The sequence below is a fragment of the Gadus chalcogrammus genome, chromosome 8, assembly GCF_026213295.1.
Source record: "Gadus chalcogrammus isolate NIFS_2021 chromosome 8, NIFS_Gcha_1.0, whole genome shotgun sequence".
Taxonomy (NCBI): domain Eukaryota; kingdom Metazoa; phylum Chordata; class Actinopteri; order Gadiformes; family Gadidae; genus Gadus; species Gadus chalcogrammus.
In genome coordinates this window covers 11,248,391-11,262,467 of record NC_079419.1, presented here as the reverse complement: position 1 = coordinate 11,262,467, position 14,077 = coordinate 11,248,391, and the positions used below count along the sequence as shown (strand labels likewise).

The window sequence follows — 14,077 nt, the reverse complement described above, 5'->3', positions numbered from 1 at the left end:
ACCCTAACACCAGGGAACCTAACCCTAACACCAGGTAACCTAACCCTAACATCAGGGTGCCGCACACCAGGGTAACTAATCCTAACACCAGGGTACCTAACCCTAACACCAGGGTACCTAACACCAGGGTACCTAACCCTAACACCAGGTTAACTCACACCAGGGTACCTAACCCTGACACCAGGGTACCTAACCCTAACACCAGGGTACCTAACACCAGGGTACCTAACCCTAACACCAGGGAATCTAACCCTAACACCAGGGAACCTAACCCTAACACCAGGGAACCTAACCCTAACATCAGGGTGCCGCACACCAGGTTAACTAATCCTAACACCAGGTTACCTAACACCAGGTAGGTAACCCCAGGGAACCTAACCCTAACACCAGGGTACCTAACCCTAAGACCAGGGTACCTAACACCAGGGAACCTAACCCTAACACCAGGGAACCTAACCCTAACACCAAGGTACCTTACACCAGGGAACCTAACCCTAACACCAGGGAACCTAACACCAGGGAACCTAACCCTAACACCAGGGAACTTAACCCTAACACCAGGGTACCTAACCTTAACACCAGGGTACCTAACCCTAATACCAGGGTACCTAACCTTAACACCAGGGTACCTAACACCAGTTTACCTGACCCTAACAGAAGGGTATCGAACCTAAGGCATGGGGCCCCTTATCCTAAAGCAGGGTCAGTACCCGCTGGTTACCTAACCTTGAAGCGACAAGAGTGGACACTTACCCCAGGAGCTGGACTTAAGGGACATCCTCTGTGAAAGTTCAGATGGCTCTTTTTCCTCAGTGTTGGATGGCTTGGTTCAAACAGCCGGCCGCTAGCCCTGATCGGATACCCTGACCTGATACCCTGACCTGGTGTCCTCCCCTCAGATGACCTCCAGACCCCCTGCCGTGTGGCTGCTGCTGCTGGCTGCTGTGCTGGGCCGCGTCAGGGAGGGGCGGGGCTTCTCCAACGGCTCGGTGGCCTCCTCCTGTGAGACGCTGCTCCCGGGCCACAACCCCTACAACGCCTCCACCCTGGCCTCGCCCTACACCGTGTCGGCCTCCGCCTCCACCTACCGCCCTGGCGACAGCATCACTGGTACCTCACTGGCACTTCACTGGTACCTCACTGGTACCTCAGTACATCAAGTACCTCAGTACACTTGTTTGTGGGAGACACTTCTGAACACACCATGTGACCCCCACCAGTATACCTGGAGATGGCGTCCAACGGCTCCATACCTTTCCAGGGGTTCATCCTACAGGCTATGAGCCGCGCGGGACAAGGTGAGTGACTCATGCGAACTCAACCCTAAACTATCCCTAAATTAACCATAAACTAACCATAAACAAAGCATAAACTAACCCTATACTAACCGTAGACTAACCCCAGCTCAACCCTAAACTAACCCTAACTCAAGCCTAAACTAACCCTAAATGAACCCTAAACTAACCATAAACTAACCCTAACTCAACCCTAAACTAACCCTAACTCAACTCTCAACTAACCCTAAGCTAACCCAAGGTCAGTGGTCACGCTAACTCAACCCTAAACTAACCATAAACTAGATAGATTGATCGATCGATTGATAGATAGATAAGACTTTATTGTCTCACACAAGGGTTACAGAAAAAAATCTTTGACAAACTAAGGATAAACTAACCCTATACTAACCCTAACTCAACCCTAAACTAACCCAAGGTCAGTGACTCACGCTAACTCAACCCTAAACTAACAATGAATGAAGCATAAACTAACCCTATACTAACCCTAGGCTATCCCTAACTCAACCCTAAACTAACCCTAAACTAACCAAAGGTTATCAATGTTGAACCCTAAAGCCGGTCTGTTGTTGTGTTTTGTGTTGATGGACCAGAGGGTTTGCCGGTGGGTTGCTTCACCAACATCGACACCAGCCTCACCAACACCCTCCACTGCAGAGGCATGCAGGTACCCATCCACCTTAAACACTCACTCCACCCCAGTCCATCACTCCACCTCAGATACTCACTCCACCCCAGTCCATCACTCCACCTCAGATACTCACTCAACCCCAGTCCATCACTCCACCCCAGTCCATCACTCCACCTCAGATATTACGAGCTTATTTTACCAGCAGTTCCTGTCTGTCTGTCTAGAACTCGTCGATCAGTCATTCTTCACCAACAAAGAAACAAAGGCTCCAGGTGACCTGGGAGGCCCCTAGTAACAGTAGCTCTGGAGACATTTACTTCTGGTAACACACACACAAACACACACACACACACACACACACACACACACACACACACACACACACACACACACACACACACACACACACAATTAATTTAACAAGAAGGAATTTGTGTATTTGCCAGACAGACGTGTCAATGTCATCATCTGATGTCATGGAGCTGATGTCATGGTACTGATGTCATCATGCAATGTGTTGCAGCGCCTCCTTCGTCCAGACCTACTCCACCTTCTGGGTGAAGGTGACCAGCGAAGATGTGAGACTGGACAGCTCGGTGAACAGGATCCCTGCTGGGAGCATGGTCAGGAGACGTCATGACATCATGATGACATCATGATGACATCCTTACACACAGCCAAAAGCATCATTACCCACACCAAAGGATGAACAGCTAATTAACGTGCTTAAACAAATGATAAATTAACAATCAACTGTTACTATAACATCAAATGCAAGATATACTAAACGTCCAACAACTGATGCCTGTTCTAGATTCAATGTCCGAGCACACCAATAATCCGGCTCTCTCTCCCCAGACCGCACTCCTCCTGACCGGACTCTCCGTGGGGTGGGGCGGCCTGTCGCCCTGAGCACCCTGTCAGCATGACCCTATTAGCAGCACCTTGCTAGCAGCACCCTGTCAGTCTCCTCCCGGGGCCTATCGTCCCCCTCAGGGGTCTCCAGAATAACGTCTACAATAATAAAGGCCCCCCCTCCTTCTGCCCACGTCTCCATGTTTCTGATTCATCCTCACGCTCCACCACAGATCATTACACACACACACACACACAAACAAACACAAGAGCTGGAGAAGATTGTGTTAATGTGGAGTTTATTCAGCATTGTTGTATCCATGGTAACAGTAATCTGGGAACAACAACAGCTCTGACGGTAAACATCCATGTTTCCTCTTCAACACACAAACATCCTGGAACAGTAGGGCTGTCTCTAGCTCAACGCTCTTTTTAAATCATTCTCCTCTCTTTGTAGCAGGGACAGGCATGAGCAGAATTAGAGGTTAGCGCTAGCGTTAGCATTAGCATGTAGCAACAACAAGACATCCTGCTCTACATTGTTGAGTCTCTGTTAGAACCCATGATGGGACCTCTGTTAGAACACATGATGGAATCACTGTTAGAACACATGGTGGAACCTCTGTTAGAACACATGATGGGACCTCTGTTAGAACACATTATGGAACCATTGTTAGAACACATGGTGGAACCTCTGTTAGAACACATGATGGGACCTCTGTTAGAACACATTATGGAACCATTGTTAGAACACATGGTGGAACCTCTGTTAGAACACATGATGGAACCGTTGTTAGATCACATGGTGGAACCTCTGTTAGAACACATGGTGGAACCGTTGTTAGATCACATGGTGGAACCTCTGTTAGAACACATGGTGAAACCTCTGTTGGAACACATGGAACAAGAGCTCCGTGTTAGATTGTCCAGAGGTCTGTCATGAGGACATGAACATAAAGTGACCCACTGCTCTCAGGACGAGGTCAGGAGGGTCAGGTGAAGGTGTAGACCACAGAGAGATGGTCTCTGAAGGCACCAGGGGGTCCTCAGAGTTAAGGTTCTCATGAAACAACGGAACCATCCTGGTATCATGACTTCTGTTCATAGCTAGATGTCTTCTCCTCCCAACGTCCCGCTGGAGCCTCTCAGAGAAGTCCAGGGTTATACTCACTGGGAGTTCAGTTAGTTAAGACCAGCTTGGTCTCCATGGAGACCGGAAAGGGAGAGTTGGGTAGGTCCAGGTGTTTCAGTCTAAGGTGGGTCCAGGTGTTTCAGTCTAGACTAAGGTAGGTCCAGGTGTTTCAGTCTAGACTAAGGTAGGTCCAGCTGTTTTAGTCTAGTCTAAGGTAGGTCCAGATGTTTCAGTCTGGTCTAAGGTAGGTCCAGATGTTTCAGTCTAGACTAAGGTAGGTCCAGGTGTTTAAGTCTAGACTAAGGTAGGTCCAGTAGGTCCAGGTGTTCAGTCTAAGGTAGGTCCAGGTGTTTCAGTCTAGACTAAGGTAGGTCCAGGTGTTTCAGTCTAGACTAAGGTAGGTCCAGGTGTTCAGTCTAAGGTAGGTCCAGGGTTTCAGTCTAAGGTAGGTCCAGGTGTTTCAGTCTAGACTAAGGTAGGTCCAGGTGTTTCTCTAACAGACTAAGTCTTGGAGGTAGTTCTCAGTAGGATCGTGCGCAGGGTTCAGGGTTAATAAACATGAATCAGAGCTTGATATCTGAACTATGTAGCAGTTCAACACATGCAGTACAGCAGGCTTAAAAGTGCCCTAGTCTCAGGGTATACACAGTAGTTCTACTGCACTGAAATCCTACAGCATGACACACAGCAACACTACAGTATGACCCTGTAATACTAAAGTAATACCACAGTAGAATTAGTACCCAGCAGTGGAGCCACTCCCCTTGTCCTCAAACAGCACAGCATGAATTAGTAAAAATATATTTAAATATATAAAAAATATATAGCATAATACATGTGGTAAACTAGGAGGAAGGTGGACTCTTTAGTAGGAGGGGACAGGGTCAGCAGGAAACATCTTGCATCTATAGTTTATAGATATATGATCAATCCTAGATCATTCCAGACTCTGAACAAACTACATTTATGCAATATAATGTTGGGATCAGGGCATGTAGAAGATGTTATAACATGTTGAAGCATGTTAGCGGATGTTAGCATGTTGTCAAGGATATTAGTATGTTGTAGCATGCGAGCATGTTGAAGCATGTAGCATGTAGGAGCATGAAAATACGTTGCAGCATGTAAGCATTTTAAATCATGTCAGCAGGTTTTGGCTAGTTAGCATATTATCGCATGTTAGTAAATGCTAAAAAGAAGAGCATTGTAAACTTGATAAACTATATTTGATACACTATATTTTATATAGTATTTTTATATACTATATTTGATATATTATATTTGATATATTATATTTGATATACTCATTTTGATATACTATCTGTAGTTGACTCTGTTAAAAGGCTGTCACCACGCCCACCAGGAGGAACCCTAGGGCCAAACATTAATACTTTATTATTTATTCTCTCTCGTGTGATACACACCTATTCTCAATAGTAGTGGGCATCGATATTGGTTTTGTTGGGGTAAAATAAACTATGTGTGCATAAGATGTCAGAAACAAAACATTCCCTTTAGAATAAGACCGATCAGTGTTATTGATCCTGATCACGTGACTCTGAGGACACAGGATGACCCAGAGCTGGACGCTGCTTCCTGCTTCTAACAGAGAGTAGCGCAGCACCACTGGACGCTGCAGGACAGAGGTTGTCTTCAGGTCACACAGAGGTCACCCAGAGGTCAGCTAGAGGTCACCTAGAGGTCATAGAGCACCTCCAGCACGGTGGCCAGCGACCAGGCCTGAGTCTCACAGCTGAAGGGGCAGTGCTGCCCGCTCTCATTGGTCAGCTCAGGGAGACCCTTCCATGGAGACCTGGGGAGAGGGCGATAGTTAGGGTACAGTTAGTGTACAGTTAGGGTCAGTTAGGGTACAGTTAGGGTACAGTTAGTGTACAGTTAGGGTCAGTTAGGGTACAGTTAGGGTACAGTTATGGTATAGTTAGGGTATAGGGTACAGTTAGGGTATAGGTTACAGTTAGGGTACAGGTAGGGTATAGGGTACAGTTAGGGTATAGTGTACAGTTAGGGTACAGGTAGGGTATAGGGTACAGTTATGGCGCGTTTCCACTGCAGGGTACGGAACGGATCGGATCGCAAAGGTGCGGGTCGGATCGCGTTTCCACCGCCAAAAGTGGGCGTGACCCGGACTTTGCCGTACCCGTTCCGACCCCATTTTGGGGACTCCTCCGTTGCGGTACCCAAAACGAGACCAGACGCCTGAAAGGGTACCCTGGAATTCTAGCTACACCCCCCCTCCGTTGATTGGTCGACAGAATCGTCACTTCCGGTCGACGTGGGGATAAAGACGAACAAACAGTAGCCTCGAGGTATTATTCTTAACAATTAACATGTCGCGTAAAAAGCTTGCTTGGCCGAACAAGGAGGTGGAGACGTTCGTCTGCATCCTTGGGGAGGAAGACGTTGTTTACTATGTTTACGTAGCTGCCGCGGCGATCGACATCCGGCCTACCACCAAGGGTACTGTCGGCAGTGGAAACGCGACCTCGGAACTGAGCTGGGCTATACCGCCCCCTCCCTACCGCACCTTTGCGATCCGATCCGTTCCGCACCCTGCAGTGGAAACGCGGCATTAGGGTATAGGGTACAGTTAGGGTACAGTTAGGGTGCTCACCCCTCCAGGTGGGTGTAGTGCCGTGACAGCAGGTGTTTGACCAGAGTCACGGTCCTCTGGTACTCTTCCTCCCCCAGCTTCTTAGAGAAAAAGAGTTTGGCCCGGAGGAAGTATCCTATTGGCCACAGCCACTCCTACACACACACACACACACACACACACACACACACACACACACACACACACACACACACACACACACACACACACACATTTTAAACAGTACTATGTTCCGCCACTAGGGGCTGTGACTACATGTTAAACAGTACTGTGTTCCGCCACTAGATGCTGTGACTACATGTTAAACAGTACTGTGTTGGAGAACTAGAGGCGCGTTGACTCACCGGCCCTTGGTGGTAGTTGAAACCCTTGGCCAGGTTGTAGTTGTCGTTGTCCAGTGCGTTGTCATAGACACCACAGTACACCATGTCACTAGAACAACAGAGACAGTGTTAAGGAGATCACTGAAACAGGAAGTTAAAGCGGCTGAAGGTGAGAGGTGAAACCATCAAAACACTTCCTGTCTGCTCCCTCTCGACCAATCAGAAGCATATAGAATATAGTATAGTAGTATATTGTATGGTAGTGTAGTTACTCTGGGTCCAGGGTCTTCATTCCCAGTGTTCCCAGTAGTTTGCTCTCTGCCACCTCCAGGGCCTTCCAAGCGCGCTCAGTGGAGAACAGCTCTGGAGCCTAGGGCCAATCGGAGCACAGGACAGGCCATCAGACCACAGGACAGCCAATCAGAGCACAGGACAGCCCATCAGAGCACAGGAAAGCCAATCAGAGCACAGGACAGCCAATCAAAGCACAGGACAACCCTTCAGGGCACAGGACAGCCAATCAGAGCACAGGACCGCCAATCAGAGCACAGGAAAGCCCATCAGAGCACAGCCCATCAGAGCACAGGATAGCCTATCAGAGCACAGCCAATCAGAGCACAGGACAGCCAATCAGAGCAAAGCCAATCAGAGCACAGGACAGCCGATCAGAGCACAGGACAGCCAATGCAAAAACACAGGATGGCCTATCAAAACATAGCATATCTGTCTGTCTGTGTGTAACCCGTCTGTCTGTTACATGTCTCTCTGTCTCTACCCTGTCTGTCGGCAACCCGTCTGTCTTTAACCTGTCTGTGTGTAACCCGTATGTCTGTAACCTGTCTGTCTGTCTACGTACCACCACCATAGCGATGGTGAAGTTGGGCCGGAGCTGGTAGTCACACCAGGCGCTGGAGGCCCCGAAGCTGTCCTTGTAGATGTGCTGTTTGTGGACCAGGTCTGGGCGGGTCTCGAGGGGGTCCCCGGCCTCGCCCGACACCCAGAAGGACGCCTCGAAGGACCGCTGGATGGCCTGGTCCCACCACGAGTACTGGATGAACTCCTCCTTGCCTAAGGGAGGACACCTTATACATGAAGTCACACTCCCCAGGGAGCAGGATGGAGTATAAAGTGCCATCTCTGTCTAACAGTATGTAGTATTAAGTATCGTCTCTGTGTAACAGTATGTAGTATGTAGTATATAGTATACAGTACGCAGTATATAGTGTAAAGTACCTTCTCTGAGTACTGTGGCTCCGTTGTAGGGGAACAGTATGTAGTATATACTATACAGTACGTAGTATATAGTGTAAAGTATCTTCTCTGAGTACTGTGGCTCCGTCGTAGGAGTACAGTATGTAGTATATAGTATACAGTACGTAGTATATAGTGTAAAGTACCTTCTCTGAGTACTGTGGCTCCGTCGTAGGAGTACAGTATGTAGTATATAGTATACAGTACGTAGTATACAGTGTAAAGTACCTTCTCTGAGTACTGTGGCTCCGTCGTAGGGGTACAGTCCCTCCTTGTGTAGCAGCAGCAACCAGCGCAGCGTCGACTTACAGAGACCCACGATCTCCACGGCCGCGCCATCCCTGGGGACAGAGAGTATTACTGCAGTACTGGGGACAGAGAGTACTACTGCAGTACTGGGGCGAGTCAAGCGATTAAAATATTTAATCGTGATTAATCGCATTAATGTCATAGTTAACTCGCGATTAATCACACTTTTTTTTCTATTCTAAATATCCCTTGATTTCGTGCTGCTAGCCATTTAGTGAGATCAGAGAGTGTTGAGAAGGTATAACATGTATATAACATGCTCTAACAGGTACCTGGGCGTTGCGGGCATCCCTTTGTTGCGAGCACGCTCGCTCTCTCCCATCTTGTCCATCCAGGTACCACAGTTGAAGCGGTTCCCCCCGGTTACGAAACCCGTCTCCGGGTCCACCTTGACGACCACGTTGAACCCTGAGGTCACATGACAGTTATCAGCATGGCTAGCACTAGCGTGGCTAGCATTAGCATGGCTAGCACTAGCATGGCTACCAGTAGCATGGCTACCACTAGCTTGGCTAGTATGATGCTACCATGATGCTGCTCCAGTCAGATACCTTCTGCTTTATAGTCAAATATCTCCTAAACTACAGATGACATCATACCTGATGACATCACATATCACCTCATACCTGACCTAGGTCAACAATAAGGAGGAGGAGCAGGGAGAGGAGGAGGGGGAGGGAGAGGACGAGGTGAGGGGGAGAAGGAAGAGGAGGAAGAGGGGGAGGAGGAAAAGGAGAAGGAGGAGGAGGGGGAGGAGGAGCAGGGAGAGGAGGAGGACGAGGGAGAGGAGGAGGACGAGGGAGAGGAGGACGAGCGGGGAGACAAGGAGGTGGAGGAGCAGGGAGCGGATGAGCAGGTGGAGGACTACCTTCGTCCCTCATGTGCTGGTCTATCTTGGGTCCGGCTCCTCTCTCTCGGTAGGAGATCCCCTGCAGGTGGCGCTGGAGAGCCTCCTGGATGACATCATGGAGAGGCTGCTCCTGTAGGAGAAACACACACACATGTCAAAAACACGCTATGCACAACACACACACACACACACTATACACAAAATACACACACCTGAAACACACAAATCACACACACACACACACACACACACACACACACACACACACACACACACACACACACACACACACACACACACACACACACACACACACACACACACACACACACACACACACACACACACACACCATGATGTGTGTGTGGGTACGTACCACCTCTCCGGCGGGGCGGGGCTCACAGTCGTCGGTTGGGAACATGCGTGTGACGGGACACAGCAGGATGTCCTCTCCCTGGGGCACCTGGGTAACGTAGTCCTGAGGAGGAGGAGGAGGAGGAGAGGAGCAGCATGAGGAGGAGGAAGGAGCAGCATGAGGAGGAGGAAGGATCAGCATGAGGAGGAGAGGAGCAGCATGAGGAGGAGGAGGAGGAGGAAGGAGCAGCAAGAGGAGGAGGAGGAGGAGGAGGAGGAGGAAGGAGCAGCATGAGGAGGAGGAGGAGGAGGAGGAAGGAGCAGCATGAGGAGGAGGAGGAGGAGGAGGAGGAGGAGGAAGGAGCAGCATGAGGAGGAGGAGGAGGAAGGAGCAGCATGAGGAGGAGGAGGAGGAGGAGGAAGGAGCAGCATGAGGAGGAGGAGGAGGAGGAAGGAGCAGCATGAGGAGGAGGAGGAGGAGGAAGGAGCAGCATGAGGAGGAGGAGGAAGGAGCAGCATGAGGAGGAGGAGGAGGAGGAAGGAGCAGCATGAGGAGGAGGAGGAAGGAGCAGCATGAGGAGGAGGAGGAGGAGGAGGAGGAAGGAGCAGCATGAGGAGGAGGAGGAGGAGGAGGAGGAGGAGGGGAGCAGCATGAGGAGGAGGAAGGAGCAGCATGAAGAGGAGAAGGAGGAGGAGGAAGGTGCAGCATGAGGAAGAGGAGGAGCAGCAGTACCTGGACGCACTGCAGCCACCACCAGACGGCGTCCCTGCAGTTGTAGCGTGCGGCGCGGCCGCCGCCCAGCAGGTTTGGGACCAGGCCGTGGCGCAGCGTCCCCGCGAAACCCAGGATCACGTTGCTGCGGAGACGGGAGGAGGGGTGAGAGGAGGATGGAGGAACACACACACACACACACACAAACACACACACACGACACACATACCGCGCCTCCAGGTGGCGTCCCGTCAGCAGCATCAGGCCGCGCAGGGCGATGAAGGAGTCCCGCCCCCAGCAGCGGAAGATCCCCGAGGAGAAGTGAGGAAGACCTGGAAGAAGACCAGCCGTCAGCCTCCTGCCCACTCCTCTAGCCCCTCCTCCTGTCCTCTAGCCCCTCCTCCTGTCCTCTAGCCCCTCCTCCTGTCCCCTAGCTCCCCTCCTGTCCCCTAGCCCCCCTCCTGACCCCTAGCCCCTCCTCCTGTCCCCTAGCCCCTCCTCCTGTCCCCTAGCCCCTCCTCCTGTCCTCTAGCCCCTCCTCCTGTCCCCTAGCCCCTCCTCCTGTCCTCTAGCCCCTCCTCCTGTCTGAAAGTCCTTCCATGTAAGGTCTGCTCCTTTGTTCCCTAATCCCAACCCTCCGCTGTGATAGGACGCTGAGAAGCTACCTGCAGCCAATGAGACGCAGCACTGCTCCTTCTGCCCGGTGACGGGGCTGAGGCGGTAGGGGACGTCCTCCAGCGAGGAGGAGAGCGGAGGCAGGGCCGGCAGCCGACCCACCCCGCACATCTGGACCGAGCCCAGCGCCAGCAGCCGCACCAGGCTGGAGCCCTCCTGGACGAAACTAACAGACACACCGTAGCGTTAGCAGCAGGCTGGAGCCCTCCTGGACGAAACTAACAGACACACCGTAGCGTTAGAAGCAGGCTGGAGCCCTCCTGGACGAAGCTAACAGACACACCGTAGCGTTAGCACCAGGCTGGAGCCCTCCCAGACAAAGCTAACAGACACACTAAAGCGTTAGCAGCAGGCTACCTGCAGCTAGACGAGCAAGCCTACCTGGACATGAGGCGGTAGGTGGACTGCAGCGCCGCTCCGTATGCCCCGACCAAGATGGCGTCGAAATAGCAGGGGATGAGATACCGAGGAACCAGCTTCAGGAAGTCAAACATAGAGGCCAGCCACTGGCCCACCTACACACACACACACACACACACACACACACACACACACACAGATGGAGAAGGGTCTGACTGATAGGAAGAGGAGGATGTCTGACTGATCGGGGGAAGAGCAGTAGGAGGAGGAGAGGAGAGGAGGAGGAAGAGGAGGAGAGGAGGAGGAGGAGGGGAGGAGGAGGAGAGGAGAGGAGAGGAGAGGAGAGGAGAGGAGAGGAGAGGAGGAGGATAAGGAGCAGAGGGAGCAGCAGGAGGAGGCTCTGACCTGGGCCAGCGGTCCCTCGCGGGCTACCAGGCGGGAGGAGACGTAGTCCAGCAGCCAGTCCCCCTGACGGAGGTTCACACACAGCGGGTGGCCCAGGTCGTTGGTGGGCCGGATCTCAGCCAGCACCGAGATGAGCCCTGTGCAGACCAGCACCAAAACGTGAACCATCAACCAGCACCAGACCATCAACCAGCCCCATCAACCAGCACCAGACCATCAACCGGCCCCATCAACCAGCACCAAACCATCAACCAACACCAAACCGTGAACCATCAACCAGTACCAAACCATCAAACAGCACCATCAACCATCAACCAGTACCAAACCATCAACCAACACCAAACCATCAACCAGCCCCATCAACCAGCACCAAACCATCACCAAACCATCAACCAGCCCCATCAACCAGCACCAGACCATCAACCAGCCCCATCAACCAGCACCAGACCATCAACCAGCACCAACCCATCAACCAGCACCAGACCATCAACCAGCCCCACCAACCATCAACCAGCCCCACCAACCATCAACCAGCACCAAACCATCAACCAGCACCAGACCATCAACCAGTACCAAACCATCAACCAGCACCAAACCATCAACCAGCACCAAACCATTAACCAGCACCAAACCATCAACCATCAACCATCAACCATCAACCATCACCAAACCATTAACCAGTACCAAACCATCAACCAGCACCAAACCATCAACCAGTACCAAACCATCAACCAGCACCAAACCATCAACCAGCACCATACCATCACGGTACCTTGCAGCCCGGCGTAGCGGAACTTCTCCCAGCCCGGGACGCCGTAGCATCCTCCTCCATCCTCCTCTTCCTCAGCGTCGCAGCGGAACAGCAGGATGTTGAGGTCGGAGAGGGAGAGCTGGGACATCAGCCTGCGCACACACACACACACACACACACACACACACACACACACACACACACACACACACACACACACACACACACACACACACACACACACACACACACACATATATATATACAGTATATATGTTCACACATGTATATATATACACACACACACACACACACACTATGTGTGTGCATGTGTGTGGGTCTCTGTGCTATGTGTGTGTGTGTGCGTGTGTCTCTGTGTTTGTGTGTGTGTCTCTGTGTTTGTGTGTGTGTCTCTGTGTTTGTGTGTGTGTCTCTGTGTGTGTGTGTGTGTGTGTGTGTGTGTGTGTGTGTGTGTGTGTGTGTGTGTGTGTGTGTGTGTGTGTGTGTGTGTGTGTGTGTGGTTTGTGTGTGGTCGAATGCCTACTGTGCCAGGGGGGTCTTCAGCGCGGGGGGTGTTTGGAGGTCCGGGATGCTGCCCTTGCGGTACTTGGGGCTGAACTGGGTGAGGTAGAAGCGGAGGATCCCGACCACTTGCTGGGCCCGGGGGTCCAGGCTCACCCTGGAGGGAGGGGGGTTACCATGGAGATCTTAGAACCACTCAACATCAACACTGCAGTATGATTAAGGGCGTATTCACACCAGGAAAGTCCTTAGTTCGATCTCTTTGGTCCGGACCAAAACGCAATGTTTATCTTTTGGTTTGGTGCGGTTCCTTTTCACATTGCAATTTTTCTCAACAATCCGAGAATTCGTCAACGCACATTTGTGCATAGATCGTTCAATCATTGGACAAGACGGTCGGGGTGGGGTAACACGGGGTAACGCATAAAAAAAAAGAGAACAAAGAAAACAAAGTCAACAAACTATGGAGATTCAGCGTACTGATGTTTCATACAGTTGCAAACATTTGCAGTACTTTTGGAGCATCAGAGGCGTTTGGAAGCAAACTGAGACCACCTCTCCGGCTGGGTCTCGGACCGGCTGTTTGGTCCGCACCAGAATTCAATGGTTTGTATTCACACCAGCCCAAAAGGTCCGCACCAGCGATTTTTTTGGTTTGGTTCGACCAAACAAGGCAGGTGTGGATACGCCCTTAGAGAAGAAACACTTAGAACATTGAGTGTGAGTGAGTGAGTGAGTGAGTGAGTGAGTGAGTGAGTGAGTGAGTGAGTGAGTGAGTGAGTGAGTGAGTGAGTGAGTGAGTGAGTGAGTGAGTGAGTGACTGAGTGACTGAGTGACTGAGTGACTGAGTGACTGAGTGACTGAGGTAGTGAGTGAGTGAGGTAGTGAGAGAGTGAGGTAGTGAGTGAGTGAGTGCGGTAGTGAGGTAGTGAGTGAGTGAGTGACTGAGTGAGTGAGTGACTGAGTGAGTGACTGAGTGACTGAGTGACTGAGGTAGTGAGTGAGTGAGGTAGTGAGAGA

The 14,077-nt window shown here is 51.2% G+C and overlaps 1 protein-coding gene across 3 annotated transcripts in view; it reads right to left on the bottom strand.

The window, feature by feature from the left end:
* Window positions 1-3,043: 3,043 nt before the first annotated feature.
* The window catches only part of agla (amylo-alpha-1, 6-glucosidase, 4-alpha-glucanotransferase a), a 28,709-nt gene continuing 17,675 nt past the window's right edge, over window positions 3,044-14,077 (bottom strand). For all 3 annotated transcript variants that reach the window (XM_056596257.1, XM_056596258.1, XM_056596259.1), the window contains exons 20-35: window positions 13,080-13,214; window positions 12,557-12,687; window positions 11,785-11,921; window positions 11,401-11,534; window positions 11,010-11,185; window positions 10,574-10,676; window positions 10,366-10,489; window positions 9,655-9,756; window positions 9,297-9,408; window positions 8,701-8,836; window positions 8,348-8,460; window positions 7,725-7,936; window positions 7,141-7,238; window positions 6,890-6,977; window positions 6,546-6,679; window positions 3,044-5,726 (exon numbers count right to left, since the gene is read on the bottom strand). In XM_056596257.1, coding sequence (XP_056452232.1) covers window positions 5,609-5,726; window positions 6,546-6,679; window positions 6,890-6,977; window positions 7,141-7,238; window positions 7,725-7,936; window positions 8,348-8,460; window positions 8,701-8,836; window positions 9,297-9,408; window positions 9,655-9,756; window positions 10,366-10,489; window positions 10,574-10,676; window positions 11,010-11,185; window positions 11,401-11,534; window positions 11,785-11,921; window positions 12,557-12,687; window positions 13,080-13,214 — 2,053 coding nt within the window. In that variant the 3' untranslated portion in view covers window positions 3,044-5,608. The remainder of the gene's footprint in view (window positions 5,727-6,545; window positions 6,680-6,889; window positions 6,978-7,140; window positions 7,239-7,724; window positions 7,937-8,347; window positions 8,461-8,700; window positions 8,837-9,296; window positions 9,409-9,654; window positions 9,757-10,365; window positions 10,490-10,573; window positions 10,677-11,009; window positions 11,186-11,400; window positions 11,535-11,784; window positions 11,922-12,556; window positions 12,688-13,079; window positions 13,215-14,077) is intronic.